This window comes from Sinohyriopsis cumingii, chromosome 1, assembly GCF_028554795.1.
Source record: "Sinohyriopsis cumingii isolate HCF-2022 chromosome 1, ASM2855479v2, whole genome shotgun sequence".
Taxonomy (NCBI): domain Eukaryota; kingdom Metazoa; phylum Mollusca; class Bivalvia; order Unionida; family Unionidae; genus Sinohyriopsis; species Sinohyriopsis cumingii.
Genome location: NC_142961.1, coordinates 181,676,900 through 181,696,077, shown reverse-complemented (window position 1 = coordinate 181,696,077; position 19,178 = coordinate 181,676,900). Strand labels below are relative to the sequence as shown.

General features: G+C 34.8%; 1 protein-coding gene across 7 annotated transcripts in view; it reads right to left on the bottom strand.

Annotated features, from left to right (window-relative positions):
- The window catches only part of LOC149808497 (protein unc-79 homolog), a 255,882-nt gene that overhangs the window by 228,739 nt on the left and 7,965 nt on the right, over positions 1-19,178 (bottom strand). For all 7 annotated transcript variants that reach the window (XM_089978169.1, XM_089978143.1, XM_089978163.1 and 4 more), the window contains exons 4-7: positions 17,548-17,708; positions 14,727-14,897; positions 6,168-6,254; positions 927-982 (exon numbers count right to left, since the gene is read on the bottom strand). In XM_089978169.1, coding sequence (XP_089834295.1) covers positions 927-982; positions 6,168-6,254; positions 14,727-14,897; positions 17,548-17,708 — 475 coding nt within the window. The remainder of the gene's footprint in view (positions 1-926; positions 983-6,167; positions 6,255-14,726; positions 14,898-17,547; positions 17,709-19,178) is intronic.

Sequence of the window (19,178 nt, the reverse complement as noted above, 5' to 3'; positions counted from 1 at the left end):
TCACCTCTGTCTGCGTGGGTTTGAGTCCAAGGCTCGGCTAGCATGGGTATGTGGGAAAGCCTGCCAGTAGTTTCTCATGGGTCGGTGGTTCTTTCCTGGGTTTTCCAGGGTTCTTCCTCCACCAGTTATACTAACCGCCATGTATAGCCTATCTTGTGCTGAAAAATGGCATTAAACCCTTGAACAACAACAACAACCTCTAAATCAGGGGTGTACAACCTGTGGTTTATGGGCCAGATATTGCCAGATATGGCCCATGAACATGTTCTGGCCCTCAGGGCAAATTAAAACAACACAGAAATCTGGCCCATGAACAGTAATTATATTAAAGAAATTAGTGTTTGCAGTCCTCAAGTGGTCTTAGAAAATCCAATATGGACTTGGCCGAAAAAGGTTGTGCACCCCTGCTCTAAATAATAGCCATGGTCTTGACAATGGCAGATCTTTTACCACTGACAACAAAAATGCTGAAAACAAATTGGACCGTTGTAAAGAGATTTGTCTGAGCAAGGTGCTTCAACAAGACTGACCTGGTTGTTTGACTGTTCTTTCAGATATGTAATAGGGCCAAGGCCGCTTGAGAAATGGGTCAAAGAGTGCATTCATCTTTCATTCTTTGCTGTGATGACCAATACTACACACATTGCATGCATGTGCATCGCCATGACAAATGTGTTAGTCCAAATGCTTATACAGCAGACGGCCAAACAGACAACTGTATTTATATGTCAGCCATTAGAACTCCTACTGGAATTTCAACAAGTAAAAGTTACTACCACAGACTACCACAAAATTTCACAGATACCTCTTATCTATGATATTTGTACACAGATTTAAAAAAAAAACACATTTAATGATAAAAGGGTAAACTAAACAAAGGCATACCATGTTAAAGTCATTTTTTTCTTCATTTCACTTGTACTTACTTTGATGATATCCCTTTTGATGCTCATAAAACACTCCAATATTTGAGAATGGTATGCTAAAAAAGATACAAAAAAATCAGTGAACTTGTATTTCAATAAACAGCATGATGCTTTAATCTTGACTTAAAATTTCTAATTATGTTTTTATGCCTATAAATAATAATAATGACATTTTAATTACAATATCTGCATTAAAAACAGAAACTGATACTTCAACGACATGCTTTCAATAACAAGAGGCACATAATTAAATTCCTATGAATGAACCCATAAACATGAGGCACTCAATTAATTATATTCCTATGAATGAACCCATCAACATGAGGCACTCAATTAATTAAATTCCTATGAATGAACCCATCAACATGAGGCACTCAGTTAATTAAATTCTTATGAATGAACCCATCAACATGAGGCACTCAATTAAATTCCTATGAATGAACCCATCAACATGAGGCACTCAGTTAATTAAATTCCTATGAATTAACCCATCAACATGAGGCTCTCAATTAAATTCCGAGCAATGAACATGTCATAGACATTTAAAAAAATGAGGACAAGGTAATCAAAGTTTGTTTGCTTTTAGTTTAGTGTTTTACATCACAGGAACAAAAGCAGGTTATTTAGTGTTGAAACAACTGGAGCAAAGCAACTTGCTGTTTGAGGGCACAACACAGTAGCTGACCTGGACTGATGGTGGAAAATGAACTCAAATCCTTTCTGACCATTCTAAGCACTGAAGCAGCATTTGCCTCTATCATTTGACTTGCACAACATGCAGGATGGTTCAACATCCCCAAGATGGGATTAATACACAGGGCCTATTCAACATCCCCAGACTGAGATTAATACACGGGGCCTATTCAACATCCCCAAGATGGGATTAATACACAGGGCCTATTCAACATCCCCAGGATGGGATTAATACACAGGGCCTATTCAACATCCCCAGACTGTGATTAATACACTGGGCCTATTCAACATCCCCAAGATGGGATTAATACACAGGGCCTATTCAACATCCCCAAGATGGGATTAATACACAGGGCCTATTCAACATTCCCAGACTGGGATTAATACACTGGGCCTATTCAACATCCCCAAGCTGGGATTAATACACAGGGCCTATTCAACATCCCCAAGATGGGATTAATACACAGGGCCTATTCAACATCCCCAGACTGGGATTAATACACTGGGCCTATTCAACATCCCCAAGATGGGATTAATACACAGGGCCTATTCAACATCCTCAAGATGGGATTAATACACATGGCCTATTCAACATCCCCAGACTGGGATTAAGACACTGGGTCTATTCAACATCCCCAAGCTGAGAATAATACACAGGGCCTATTCAACATCCCCAAGATGGGATTAATACACAGGGCCTATTCAACATCCCCAAGATGGGATTAATACACAGGGCCTATTCAACATCCCCAAGATGGGATTAATACACAGGGCCTATTCAACATCCCCAAGCTGGGATTAATACACAAGGCCTATTCAACATCCCCAAGCTGGGAATAATACACAGGGCCTATTCAAAATCCCCAAGATGGGATTAATACACAGGGCCTATTCAAATTCCCCAATCTGGGATTAATACACAGGGCCTATTCAACATCCCCAAGTTGGGAATAATACACAGGGCCTATTCAACATCCCCAAGCTGGGATTAATACACAAGGCCTATTCAACATCCCCATGCTGGGATTAATACACAGGGCCTATTCAACATCCCCAAGATGGGATTAATACAGGGGGCCTATTCAACATCCCCAAGATGGGATTAATACACAGGGCCAATTCAACATCCCCAAGATGGGATTAATACACAGGGCCTATTCAACATCCTCAAGATGGGATTAATACACAGGGCCTATTCAAATTCCCCAATCTGGGATTAATACACAGGGCCTATTCAAATTACCCAATCTGGGATTAATACACAGGGCCTATTCAACATCCCCAGACTGGGATTAATACACTGGGCCTATTCAACATCCCCAAGCTGGGAATAATACACAGAGCCTATTCAAATTCCCCAATCTGGGATTAATACACAGGGCCTATTCAACATCCCCAAGTTGGGAATAATACACAGGGCCTATTCAACATCCCCAAGCTGGGATTAATACACAAGGTCTATTCAACATCCACATGCTGGGATTAATACACAGGGCCTATTCAACATCCCCAAGATGGGATTAATACAGGGGGCCTATTCAACATCCCCAAGATGGGATTAATACACAGGGCCTATTCAACATCCTCAAGATGGGATTAATACACAGGGCCTATTCAAATTCCCCAATCTGGGATTAATACACAGGGCCTATTCAAATTACCCAATCTGGGATTAATAAACAGGGCCTATTCAACATCCCCAAGCTGGGATTAATACACAGGGCCTATTCAACATCCCCAGACTGGGATTAATACACTGGGCCTATTCAACATCCCCAAGCTGGGAATAATACACTGGGCCTATTCAACATCCCCAAGCTGGGATTAATACACAGGGCCTATTCAACATCCCCAAGCTAGGATTAACACACATGGCCTATTCAACATCCCCAAGCTGGGATTAATACACAGTTCCTATTCAACATCCCCAAGCTGGGATTAACACACAGGCCCTATTCAACATCCCCAAGCTGGGATTAATACACAGGACAATATATTAATCATAATCTGGCACCAAGTCATTTTCTTTCTCTCCCTCTCACTTAAGTTAATCAAACTGTGTCAGCAGTAATTAGCCAAATTTAAACAACAATTAAAACAATTAAAAAATATCTCTACACTAAGATTGGACTAGCTGTTGCAGAAATATCCATTAGAGATGAAAATTCTCAGATTGTGATCATGATATTTAAAAGAGAAAATCTGGCAAATAAAATTATTAAGGTTTGTGTTGTTGTCCATTGACTTGTGCCATGGAAAGTCACTGCCAGTTGTCACTGTAACATATTTTGTCATGGATAATCACTGCCAACTGCTACTGAAGCTTTTTGCAATGAAAAGTCATTGCTAAATGCAATTGTAGCATATCTATTTAGTCATGGGAAGTATTTGCTTACTGCTAGTGTAACAGTTTTCTTGTGGAAGTCACTGTTAAATTCTAGTATAATATATTTCCCACATAGAAAGTCACTGTCAACTTTTAATGCAGGCTACATGGGTTGCTGATGTGACTACTTACAAATTTTAGTGCCAGCCTAGTTTAAATGGCTTGCTGATGTGACTACTTACAATTTTTAGTGCCAGCCTAGTCTACATGGCTTGCTGATGTGACTACTTACAACTTTTAGTGCTAGATTAGTCTAAATGGCTTACTGATGTGACTACTTGAAAATTTTAGTGCCAGCCTAGTCTACATGGCTTGCTGATGTGACTACTTACATGTCTAGTACCTTGCTACTGTAGTATCACCAATTTTCATAGAGTATTAATTTTTCATATATTTTGTTGTCCTGAACCACACAAATAAAAAAAATGAAAAATTGGTCACATATGATAAACAAGCACCCCAACCACAACATCCTCATTTTCTTACTGCATTTCATCTCCTGAGATCAACAATGTTATTTGATAAATTAAAATCATTTTTGTAATCTTGAAATAAAAATTAGCTTATTTGTTTGTTTGTTTTATTTTAACCCCTAAAAAAAGAATCACAATTCATTGTATATTGTTTCAATGCCAACATATCTGTACTGTACCCAGTAGCTTCCACTGTACCCAGTAGCGTCCACTCACTACCTTAAACTGATATGATATGACATAAGGAGAGATATGAGAAAAGCATATACGGATACTATTCAAACACTAACATTATTTAAAAGGACAGAACAAGAAACAATACTAAAAACGAAAATTTGATTTTACACTTATTCAAACTCAAAGCACATTTCATTTTGTGTCAATCAAGTCAGCTGGTACACACATGTGTTTGTTAGCAACTAATCCTGATATTGTTGAATTCAACACAATCATCCAGTTTTCTCAAAGCCATAGATAATTAGGTCTGATCTTCCACACAGATTTCTCAAAGCCATGGATATTTAGGTCTCATCTTCACACATCTTTCTCAAAGCCATTGATATTTAGGTCTGATCTTCCACACAGATTTCTCAAAGCCATGGATATTTAGGTCTGATCTTCCACACAGATTTCTCAAAGCCAGGGATAATTAGGTCTGATCTTCACACATTTTTCTCAAAGCCATAGATAATTAGGTCTAATCTTCCACACAGATTTCTCTAAGCCAGGGATAATTAGGTCTGATCTTCCACACATTTTCATTTGAGTTGCATTATCCATTCAGTCATTTACTGAAGTTCCCCATTTCTTCACAGCTTGTGGAAAGTCATTTACTGAAGTTCCCCATTTCTTCACAGCTTGTGGAAAGTGATTTACTGAAGTTCTTCATATCTATAACATCTTCAGCTTGTTTAATATTTCAGATGTTAGCATGTCCTCAGAGTGGTGTCAATTCTGCTCTGAGAACTAAATCTCCACCCACAATCTTTTTTTCTTTTAAATAAAGGCAGAATCACTCCAATTTTGGTCAGTCTGAACAGATTCAAGAACTGGTCTTCAGGATATCCAAACATAATTTTCCTCAATTTATGCACAGTGGATATTTCTGTCAAAGGATCAAAATTTTTGCAAGACTTAAATGACAAGGTGCCAAGAGGAGACAATTCAATCAGAAACCCTTGCAGACAATTACATGACAGAAGATCTTGATCATCAAAGTACATGTATTCAAACAATAAGTTCCATAAGAATGTGAACAACTAAGATTATAAACAACATACAAAAAGAAGATGAATTGCCCGGCCTTAAGATTGAATTTTTAAAAAATATGTATCGGGTACAAAATCAGAGTAACCAAATCCAATTTGCATGATTTTTCCCTCAGTTTTAAAAGTTGCATGACTCTAAATTGTTTGGTGATAAACCCATGTTCCCACTGCCTGGCAGAATCTCTGGACTGATTATTGCTTAATAAAGGTTCACTTCTGCAATATTTTGGTTTACAGGACATATACAATATAGTTTGAAACAGGTGATTGTTTAATAGCTTACCTTTGAGAAAAGTTCAACTGTTCAAAAGGTGCAATTTATATTTGCTCATATAACTTTAATGAAGGAAATGCATACTATATACAAGGTTACAGACTGCATAATAAATAAATACAGGTATCATCAAAAATGTTGACTTACAGCCATTGTCTGTGTGTTGGAACACCATTGTAATAATAGCAGCTGCTGACTCACTGGCATAGGAAGGCTCAACACATCCATCAAAACCTGATAACAGAATACAAAATTTAAGTTTACAAATTTCAAGACTATCTCTGCTCTGCACTACCTATTTAATGAATATGGCATATTTGTCAGGAGATATATATATATATTATTTCCTTCAAAAGAAAAATCATTTATCCAACATATCAGATATTTTTTAAAAATTACTTTTATTGTTGTTCAGATAATTTGTGTATAAGTGAAGATTATAATTTTTCTAGAATATCTTGCCTGGAAAAGTACTATGTATTATGGTCCCCCATGTGTCTAATGCCACTCAGAAATAGAGCAGTCAAACTAGGTTGTGTTATATCCTTGCATACATATAAAGAACACTTTTATGATAGTGTTTTGCTGTTTTCTTTTACAGATGAAAATATTGGCTACAGTTCTGGTGTTTTTCTTTTTGCTCATGCAGACAGACTGCCATTAGATAAGTGTGCACAAGGGTTTATTTGTATCAGACACATGTCCAACTGAGATATCTTTATCAGTAGAAGTGACCTCTACTTTCATGGATGCATTTGTAGAGTTAAAACAATGGAGATGGTACAAAGAACTAATGGGCTCAGTTCTGAAAACTGTATGGTCTCTACGTAAGAAAGGAAGATACAGCTTGATTTGATTCTTAATGTAGTCTGTTCTCATAGCAAAATAATTTTGACCCACTCCTTTTAAAAGTTCATGAGAAAAGTATATATATATATATATATATATATATATATATATATATATATATATATATATATATATATATACACACATACATACATACATATATATACACAGAAAGACCATGATTCCAGGCAAAGGGCAACAAAGTCACCCAAAAAATGTAAACTTCACATTGTTCTGTAATAAAAGTGAAAACAACTTCACCCTGTGATTTTTTAGCTGTACAATGAGTGACAGTAGTTTATTACTTCTGAGATGCTCCCTCACTGTAGTCAGCCATTTAAGCTAGTTCTGACAGCATTGTGTTATAGCCCAAGGTGAAATGAACTGCATGCAGTGTTGATACCATCTGTGCTGGCAAACAAACTCTTACACATTCACATGTGTGTTTTAATAACCTACTTACCATTATCCTTGTTGCAAGTTATCACTGTTTGATTTCCATAAGTTAGGCCTACCATTTAATGATGAAAACATACCAACCTGTTTTGAAACTTAAACATCAATATGTACATAGTAATTTGTGTTTTAAGAAAATAACTTTCAAATTTAAATTTTTAAAAAATGAAGATTTTAACTGCTTTGTTTGCGTTATCTTCTTTATAAAATCAGTCTGAGAAACCTTAAGTGAACCTGTAATGCCAGACATGTCTAGGAAATGCCACTTCATTATTAGATGATCTGCTTTCATAAACAATTGGGCAAATAGATTAAGGAAGATACACAATTTATAGAAAGCAAATACTAAATTTGATATGAGAGAAAATTTAGACTAGAAATTGACATGTAGGTCAGAAATGTATAGAACAATGCCATGTCATAGAATCTGAAAAGGACTTTTATAGTCATGGTTGTTTTCTGACATCACTCATTTTGTGAAAATATGGGAAAAAAAGCAGTGAGGCAAATACTATTTAACAGATGCATGACATTAATACAAGTACTTAGGCAAATAATAAAACCATAAATTTGGAATCCTATCAGTGGATTGTTGTAACTAAGATAGAAAGTGAGTGGTTATATTAAGAAAATCCCTTTTTCTAAAAATAGATGCACTCATATATTATGCACAGCACCAAGCATGTTCTTGGGTTTTGTCAATTCAGTTGGAATGAAGGGTCTAGTTTATTCATATATGTACTTTAATACTTGAGTGTGTTGTCTATGAACAGTTACAGTAATGTTTTATTGGGAACAATCACATTAGGACCAACAGTATGGTATGAATTCACTTATTCATTTGCTCCTATGTACACGTTACAGGGGTTGTTTCAAAACAACTTAGAAATCATTTCAATTGCCATTTTATAGCAAACTTTCAGAAAGGAAAACAAAATGTTTCATTGGTAGATGATTAAGCAATTTTACTAACTCGCAGTTACAAGACTATAATCTGGTTACTCCTATCAGATAAAATTAATTACAATGTGTAGTTTCAGCTATGCTTTTTTAAGTCATATCGCCAAAATACATTGCCATTGTAACCTTCCAGCCAAATATACAAACCTTCCAGTACGACTATTACAATGGGCATGAATATAATAATTTTTATACACATACAAAATGTGTTTATAATAAACTTATAACACAGATTATTCAACTTGAAAATAAAGTATTGCTTAAAACCAATGCTAAATGGGAATTGATTAACAAAGGAAATCATTCAAAAAAGCAAATGAAACACACACACACATATACATATATTCACTGACAGGCATTTCTGTTCGATGCTTTGAAAAAGATGGTCTTAGTTAGGGCAAACATTAGTGGCAAGAAATCCAGTTTGACAGGAAATTAATACAGAAAAGATCTATAGCAGCATTGTGTACGGGGAAATAATCTGTTTATGGTACTGAGTACAGCAGGAAATCCCACAAGTTCTTACATACAGCCATCTGAAGAAGATTACTACAGAGGAGATGGGAAGGGAAATGGCCCAAGTTTAGGGTATCATGTACAGTAGGGACCTTACTTCTTATTGTTCTTATTAACTCATGGGCAGACAAAATCTTTATGTAGTAGTAGGAGGGAAAATGCCTAGAGTTGAAGCCAATGTGTAAAATAAGGTTACCACATAGGAGAGCTATTGCATCCTTGTTTAAGGATGGAGGAATGGTGGCCAGAATCACTGAATACTTGGGGTGAAACAATTCATCAATATATTGATGCATCGATACTTTTGCTGAAACAATACACATATCAATACAAGAGATGGAGAATCAATACAAAATGATACTTACCATATACATGTTATTTTAGTTTTCAGCAATCATGAATAATTTTTATTAGTTGCCTTGTTATTCTGTAAAATTATAATCCATACGAAACAGCATTTTGCAGTCACAGGTACTTGTGTTTATTAGTAAAAACAAAAAAGATTATTTGAGAATACCCATTTGCCATCAACAAGTTAACACAAAGTGATTGGTTTGTAATCTGCCCCCCTCCCCCTTTCATGCTAATTATCTTATCTCAAAAGTATGTTCAGCATATACTATATATTCCAAACATGTTCCATGTTGTTATGTATATTTGATTTTATTTATATTTGATTTGATTTAATTGTTTGTTTGTTTGTTTTCAAGTTTTTATTCCATTATATATTATAGTAATGTAATTTTGTTTACTGGAATTTGACATTTTCCAGAAACTAGTTTGACCTCACTGTTTTTTTTTTAAAAAACCTATTATTTGAACTTTGTATCTTAATGCTAACCTAGTTCCTGACCATGATTCAGAATTAGCAACACTGGTGTATGTGACTCTAGACATGTAAATAGCCTCTATTTAGAAATTCTAGTTTTACCGGAATTGTGTTGTAATCAGATTTAATACTGATGTATTAAGAAATAATTTTAGTTGAGCTCTTAAACACTTCAACGTCAAGGTGGTGTTTTTTTCTGTTGTGACCAGTTGGATTTAAAATTTAATTTTTCTTCAAATTATTTGGATTCTAAGAGATTAATGCTTTTCCCTGGGAATATTTAAGTACTCATACAGAATTCTTGGACAAAGATATTTATTGAAATGTTATTTGGAACTCAAGACTGGAATATTATTTTTTGTGGTTCAATGAAGAACTGTAGACACATCAATACTATACTGGTTACAGTATACATCATGCCCTCCATTTTTGGATTTTCATCGGGACTCAAACTCAAATTCATTAGAATATTTTATTATTAGAACTTCTAATTTTTAATTCTTGGATTATTTCTGGATTTGATTCTTAAAACCATAAGTGCATTTCCTCATTTTTACCTTGTTTTTCTAAGGAAATAAATTATTTGTTAAATTTTACAAAGCTTGTTGTCTTCATTTTTTTCATGTTACTGTTTATAAGTGCATAAACACATAGCAAGGTATATAATGAAGTACTTTACTCATCATTTAGTAACCAATTTCACACAAAGTTTTTCTACTTTCAATTGTCTCTTGACTCCTTTCGTGCATTTGAGAGCTATGATACCGGTGTATTGCACTGTGAAATATGTTACATTTAATTCTCATTTGTGGTTATTGCTTGTTCTGGAATCAGTGTAGTTTATTCTCTTCGTGACAAACAGGAACTATTGGCAGAGCAACAGAGTCTTCGTGGGAAAGTCATTATAAATGTCAAGTAACAGCGAAATGCGAGAACTCCTGCAAATTCGTTGAAAGTCCCACAAATGAAAATATACTCTGCAAAGTATCTGTATTTCAGATAGCACCTGTTCCACATCTGGGTTCTTGAAGCACAAAATAAATGGTTGTGAAACTAAATTTGATTAATACAATGTGCCCAGGAATAAGCATTATGGCATAGTTTGAAACCATTGATGAAGAAAGTTTTACAAATGCGTGTTTAAAATACAGGATGCCTAGTAAACCCAAAATGTCTGCTTCCCAACGTGGTTCATTACTATTTTGTTTGACAAATACTTGCTGATGCTAGTGATGATGACAGTAAGTTTTAAAGTTATGAAGTATATCAGATTATTGGAGCTGGGAAAGTATTAATGGAGAGTGATTTTGAGCCTGAAATGGTGTTAAATATGAGTCAGTTATTTCATGCTGTTTGGACAAAAAATAGACAGCATGACCCTATGAGTGGTATTTCAAAATTAAATGTACAAAGGACAGAATACTGAGCCTAATTAAAATACAGACAATTTAAAAGTATCATGCAATTTTCATTTTGTTTTTAATTAATCAGTTTCGCCCTGCAGATCATATGCTACAGAACTATATAGGGTTAAGATAAACTGAATGAAATATGGGTAAAAAAAGGAAATTAAGAAGTAAAGATATTTATTTGAATACCTCTGTCTGCACAAGCATCGATGAACTAAATATCCTAATACAGCATTATGGAACAGATAAGAAATTTGGCATAGTAATCAGTAATTTACTGATTTAACAAAGGCTCTTTATGTTAATGAAAAATCCAATTTTGGAGCAGATGTATCCAAAAGATAATATCTGTGATCTCCGGAAAATTGTACATAACAGTCACAAAGATCAGTTTTCCAACATATTCAAGCTGACAAAGCTAGCTATGTATAGGCCCCTTCAGAAAGAAGCACAGAACAATATTTATACAAAGAAAAGGAGCAGAGTATGCTGAGAATTAACAGATTAATGCATATGCAACAAGAGGTGACATCTGTCAATTATGTTGATTTTAGTAGAGATATAAGAAAGTGGAGTTGAAAGACAGAAAGACAAATATTGAAGTTTAGATAAATATTGACTTGTGATCATTTCTTCCTCCCCTTCCTTTTTTCTCTGATAAAGACAGAGGTCACCCTTAAGATAAAATCCAGTCATCATCTCTCCTTAAATTGTATATGGGGAACAAATACAGACTTTCACTTTTTAATGCAGAGATAACCAACCAGTGAATATATTTGCTGATAAATGAAATTAGCATAGAATGAGTTATGGGGCAGATTTCAAACTGCTCATGTTTATCACCTTGTGCAAATTTTAAAAAATTGTAGAATAGGAATGGGTGAAGTCAATAGTTTTCCTTCTTCACTAACAAATACAAGTACCTGTGGCTGCAGCTGTCTTTTGCATCTGCAGAAAGTAAATGTAATATTCATGTTGGTATTCAACTTTATTCCCATGCCCAAATTTGTTCTAGGAGATTTTCTTTACACGACGACACTGCATTATTTCTTCTGTTTTCAAAATAACATCATAATGTCTACCACGTGTAATTGAGACACAAAATTGGTACACCACTCCCTTCATAACTCGCACCCTGATAACTCGCGAACCCGCTTATAACGCAGGGTCCGGCTTGGATCCCATTTTTAAACCAGAAAATATCCCAAAAATTGATCCCTATTTGTTGCACTTGAAGAAAATTGCGATCAAAATTGGTAACGGACACTCTGATATATTGCTCATTTTATCATCAAAAATGGTAAATTGGACCTGGAAATTTGAATCAATACTTTGAAATATCAAATTTGAAAATTGGTCATACAATTTGTTACATTTGTATTCAAAATGACATTCCTAGTATACCACAATTAACGATATGTAAGGAAATTTTGATCAATGAAAATGTCACTCACTCCGAGTGGAGGCGGTACTTTATTACATAAATGCAAATTAAATATTTTTTTTTATCAACTGAAATTTGTGTTCTAGTTCTATCTTTTAGTTCCTTTTAAGTGCAATGGTCATAAATGCAATGTGACCTCTTGTAATTAATGTAAAATGCGTCAATCTATCATAACAGCTACGTTCGCACTCGTTTCTCTGAGAACCTAATTAAGTGCCGACCATGTTTTGATAACTGACTTCTGGAAGTATTTGTTGTATTGTTGCACTGAATTAAAAGCTGGCCTCCTTTGTATTATCAAGTTAATTATGTCTTCTGAATCAAATAAAGGAGGTGGAATAAAAGAAAAGTTAAAAGGCATGAAAATCCTACAAACTTAAAATCTACTGTTCCCGGTCGTATGTCAGGTGAACTCACTTCGTTTGATCAAACACTTATAAATGTTATTGTGTATATAACATAAACTACCTTAAATTAACCGACTCTTTCATAACTGTGATCAATGATAACAAGGCAGCCAAGCGAAACGAATACTTCATAAAATAAAGAGCTTGATTTCACAGATATGGACCATTGTGGGCAAGCGAGTTTCATAGAATTCTTGAACTGGCATTTAGGGATATCCTCAAGGATGATAAGAAGTTTCATTATTAATTCCAATTAATTAATTCATGACATCAATATTGTACTAATTGAGCAATATAAAAAGTGAGTTTCAATAAAGACGATTGTCTCATGAAATAAATGTTGCATGTTTTTGAGAAAAAAGAATCTTGTTTGGTGGTGTATCAACAGTTAGTCAAGTTCCCTGCCCTGTAGACTCCCAATTTGGCAGAATAATAGTAAACACCACTACAGGAACCAGACTCATCAAGAAAACAAAATGCAGTGACGCAATACACAGATTTTTTTGGCGTGCATGTGATGGTTGTTGAAACCAGTCATAACTATCTTTTATATGTTGGACATTTTGAAAATAAATGTTATTTAAATAGAATAACGAACAACTTCATTAGAAAAAGCACGTTATTAAAAATTATTATCAACATGATTGTAAAATGAGGATTCAGTCAATAAACAACCCAGTTCCCTAAAGCCAAACCCCCAACGGTTTTCTCGATGTCAAAGCGATTTTTTTAATATTTTGAGGTCCCTCAGTAACTTGCGCCTTGCTTGTAGTGTGGTCAGTGTTTGTGGACCCCCTTGTGCGCAAGTTATCGAGGGAGAGGTGTAATTAGATGTTTTCAAATCATTCATATTGTACAAAACAAAAGGGAGTTAAATGGAGCTACCATTAAATGGCCTAAAACGTTGGAGAAAACTCACTGCAACAAACAGGTAGTCTGTTTGAAAGTATTTTTATTTTCTCATCAGTGAGAAGTGCACAAAAATATATAATAACTATATGTCTATTTGTAGTCTGCATACTAATAATAGGACCAGAATGAAAACATTCATGAAAGGCCACCACCTAACTTCCAATGATGGAAAGACCATCAAGTTCATATGTGTATCGATATGTATCATATCGCTGGGTGTTTATCATGAATCATATCGATACACGGCATAGGTGTATCATTTCACTCTTACTGAATACACTGTCTAAAGGATTTTACCTAGCATCACTGGGAGAAGGTTACAAAACAGGAGTTCTATGGTGTCCTTGTGTAGGGAAAGTGGCCATAGTCACTGAATACATTGTGTATAGCAAGGCATCCAGTAGACCCTTTCCTGAGGCATTGGGAAAAGGATTCTACACTGGAAGTCTATGGTGTTCTTATGCAAGTAAAGAGAAATGGTGGACACAGTCACCAAATACATTGCATACAACAACGCATCCAGTAGAACCTTACCTAGCATCATTGGGAGAAGGTTGCTACACAAGAGGTCTAAGGTATTACTGTGCAGTATCACAGAAAAGATGGAGTCAAAGCCGCCCAGTACACTGTGTACTGCAAGGCATCCAGTGGAAACTTGCCAAGAATCATTGGGAGAAGGTTACTACAGAAGAAGTCTATGGTGTTTTTGTGCAGGAAAGAAGGAAATGCAGCTACTGGCCAGAGTCAAAACCACTGAGTATGCTGTGTACAACAAGGCATCCATCAGAACCTTACATAGAATCATTGTGAGAAGGTTGATATAGAGGAAAGCTATGGTGTGCTTGTGCAGTGTGGGAGGGAAGGTGACCAAAGACAAAACCACTGAGTATACTGTACATTCCAAGGTATCTAGCAGAACCTTACCTAATGTCATTGGGAGAAGGTTGCTACAGAGGAGGTCTATGGTGTCCTTGTGCAACGTTGGAGGAAAGATGGCTAGTGTGGATGCAACCGTGTAAGGTAGAGAATCTAGTAGATCATGCTCCAGAAATGGAACCAAACATCCAAGGACATTCAGCACTGCTTCCCCCAGTTCTGGATAATGAAAATTATATATATATATATATATATATATATATATATATATGCAAACTGTCATATTGTAGATTTGTAGATATAGTTCAATACATAGTCATATTGTAAATACAGTTTAATATATTATGGTCATAATATACATACAGTTGAATATATACAGTCATATTGGAAATAGATTTTGAATACATAGTCATTTTGTAAATACAGTTGAATCAAATGGTATATAAAGAAATACTTGGGAACTGTGGATTTTTACATCAAAAACAGAAGAACCTATATGTAACCTTTCTAATATGAATCACTCCTTTATTTTATCTGTAACATTGCTAGTTACATATGGGTTCTTACCTGGTTGCTCTGTGTATGTGTACAAATTTGGTCAAGAACTGCATCTATATATTCAAGTTTAAAACAAACTCTTCAATTTTTCAAAGCTTCATTAGTTAACATTTTAACATATCTAGTATTTGCAGACCCCCATGGGGTTTGTTTGCACCCCCTTACTGATTTAACTATAATGTATTAAATGTGCTAATTTTACTACAATGTATTAAATAAACTAATTTAACTACAATGTATTAAATAGGCAATTTTTATTACAATGTATAAAATAGGCTAATTTAACTACAATGTGTTAGATGTGCTAATTTAATTACAATGTATTAAATAGGCTAATTTAATTACATTGTATTAAATTGGCTAATTTTACTACAATGTATTAGATGTGCTAATTTCATTACAATGTATTAAATAGGTAATTTCATTACAATGTATTAAATAGGCTAATTTCATTACAATGTATTAAATAGGCTAATTTCATTACAATGTATTAAATTGGCTAATTTTACTACAATGTATTAGATGTGCTAATTTCATTACAATGTATTAAATAGGCTAATTTCATTACAATGTATTAAATAGGCTAATTTAATTACAATGTATTAAATTGGCTAATTTTACTACAATGTATTAAATGAGCTGATTTTACTACAATGTATTAAAATGGTCTAACAGCAAAACAGCTTTTGATTTTACACCTTCAACATTTAAAGACTGCTCCAGTGGCCTAGTGGTTAGAGCATCCATCTCAGAAGCGGGAGGTCATGGGTTCAATCCCCAGCTGAGTCATACCAAAGACTTACAAAAATGGTACTAACAGCTGCCTCGCTTGGCCCTCAGCATTAAGAGGTCAGTGTTAGGACTCATCGGCCTGGTGTCAGGATAATGAGACTGGGTGGGACAACATGCTACATGTCTGCGGCATGATGCCCCAGTGCTGGACATCACTATAAACTGCCACAATGCAGACATTGTAGCGATATGACTGAAAAATTGTTAAAGCTACATTAAAATCCTAATTACACACACACACACACACACACACACACTCAACATTTAAAGCTGGAATATGAGGATTCAAATAGTAAAGACAACTTCCCAAAGCATTATTCTAACCATAATTGTCATAACTCTGACACCAAAGACAATGTTTTACCTTAATGCTAAGATTTTAAATGACTTCTACAAAAGAGTCTAAACAAACAAAGAAACTAACAGTAATATACATTATATATTAATGTTATCACATTAATATATGCATTCCAAAGGGAGTATTGTTTTCATAAGAATTGTAAACAAAACTTTACAGTACTGAATTAAATGAATCAACATTTGAAATATGAGAAAACCCTACCTGGACAAATGCCCCAACACCCCATTTTCATAAAATAAAGAAGTTGCATGACCCTGCAGAGAACAGGTAATAAGAACCTTATCTAAGCATGAAACATAACTAAAGGGTAATTGATAAACAGCAAGAAGGACAAGAGAAGAATTATCAGTGGTTGAAATATCTCTCAACATCCACTTGCAATATCAGGCAAGCAGTCAACATTTTTCCGCACCCAGAATAATCTTACTTAAAATTATATATTAACTAGTACTAAAGCAATATACAAGTTGACAATGTTAATGACCTAAATTTGATTATGTGAAAGGTTTTCGAGAACTTAATCTGTGATCCTTCCAATATCAATTATAAGTAATTAAAAAAAGACCTAGCCTTCTCATTATCTGCCAGCAGCTGTTAGAAATAAATCATACTTTTGCAAATTTTAGCATTGCAGCCATCTATTTGTCTTTTTGTTGATCAAACTAGGGCTGACCAGTGTTTCTGTTTAATCATTAATGAAGAGGATGTTTTGATGAGAATATTGGTGACTTTTTCATTCAAAGTCCACAATTTGTACCAGAAGTTTGTTTTCCTTTGTCTTGATCCAGCTCATGCAAGCACTCCTTTCTCATTATTAACAAGCACTTACTAGTCTCCAACTTTCTCATTATGTTTTGAAGTAGCTGGCTCATAATTAAAAATGCAAGTCAATGCAACAATATAACAAAAAGACAAATAGATGGCTACAATGAAATATTCACATGATCACCTCGATATTCTCACTCACCATTTTGGGTTGGGCATGTGAATTTTCATCCAATGATTTTATGGCTCTTCCATATACACAACTGGGAATGAAACACTGCAAGTAAGTTTTTGACACGTAATGAAAATTTATCTTGCCGAGATAAGACTAAATAAGTTATCTGTATGCTGATAAATAAGGACAATTAATGGCTTTTACACATAAAAAATTACCTAGCTGTCCAATCTGCACGATAGGCACAAGATCTATCATATTCAGTACAGCATGGTACAGTCCTGAGTAATTCAAGTTTGGAAAGATAGAAAGACGAACACTGTCCCTCTGGCGAGGACCATAACTCTCTGCTGGGATATTTGGCACATCTTTCAGAATACTGAAATTTAAGAAAACAAAAACAAAGTGGTAAATCAATAATGTCTTCCATGGTGGCCTTACTTAATTCAGATTGAAACCATTTTTATTCAGAAATAATTCAAATTATTATGAACATACCAAGTTTTCTGATATCTGATTGGATATAAATGGTCTTGTGATACTGTTATGGAAGTTTTACACTTTGAAAATTCCTGCATACTACTTTTTGTTCCCTGTTTCCAGGTCATTTCATGTGAGGCTTTATCTATACTATGACCTTACACTACAATAAAAACAACAAGCACACCCACACACACGTTATTTCCAATCAAAATTTACAACCTCCAGAATAATGTGACACGGTGTTATATTTAGGGAGAAATAATGAACTATAACACTTGTGGCTGGTCCTGGGGTTTGTTAATAGACAGGAATGTTACAGAATAAACCAGACTCGAAGAGTGTAGAAGCCCTATAAGTCTTTGAAATTATGACTATTTCCTACTTTCGCTTGCATGAATAGACAAATGCTTTCCATGTGTATGAGTGGAATGACTCAAGGTGCTATCTGTCCAAAATCAAGAGGAATGCAAGAAGCTTTGGTTAGTTTGGCTGGGAATTGATGTTAGAGTCCCATCATGCACAGCAATTGCTCACTCATGACAAACATGCACATTGGTCAGCACCCATGTACTTGACGTCACAAAAGACAGCAAATGTAAACACTGGAACAGACTGTGGGAAGCTAAATATAGTTTGCTAAAGTGTAATTTAGCGAAGGTCTGCATCCACAACCAACAAATGGGTACATAACACTGGACCAAGGTCGCATTAATATTGCCCGTTTGAAGTTAAAACAATTGCACAGGCCTTCCTGCACTCCAACAAGCATACCTTTTGCCAAAGAAAGCAAATGGTAGGATTTACTAACCAATATTCATAAATTATTGCATTTTGCTTCGACAATATACTCCATCAGCTGTTATTAGACGTCAGAGTCATATGACAGGCAAGATATCTCAATAAAAATGGACATGATTTTGCTTTTGAAAGATCAAATATGTAGAATACCAGAACAACCAATGATATAATCAAGCATAACATTGAAAAAATGGAACAGCAACAACCAATAAAATTTTTAATGACCATAACAATCTCCTTAGATCATTGGCATGACCCACTCTGACACTATACCCTATATTATTATATAAAAAATCTATACCCTATATTATTATATAAAAAATCTACTCCCCTTTGCTAGCAATTTAGGGCTGTGTATTCTGTTGCTCTGAAGAGTTCAATATACCTAAAAAAACACTGTTGATGAAATGAGAAAGGAAGAAAATTGGAATAATAAGGATTAAATGATCATGGCTGGGTATTTATCGATGTGTGAATTTTACCTAATCACTCACAAAGTTAACACAAAGTCCTTCAGACTTTATTTATTTTGGGAGTGATTAGAAAAATGTACACATCAATAAATACC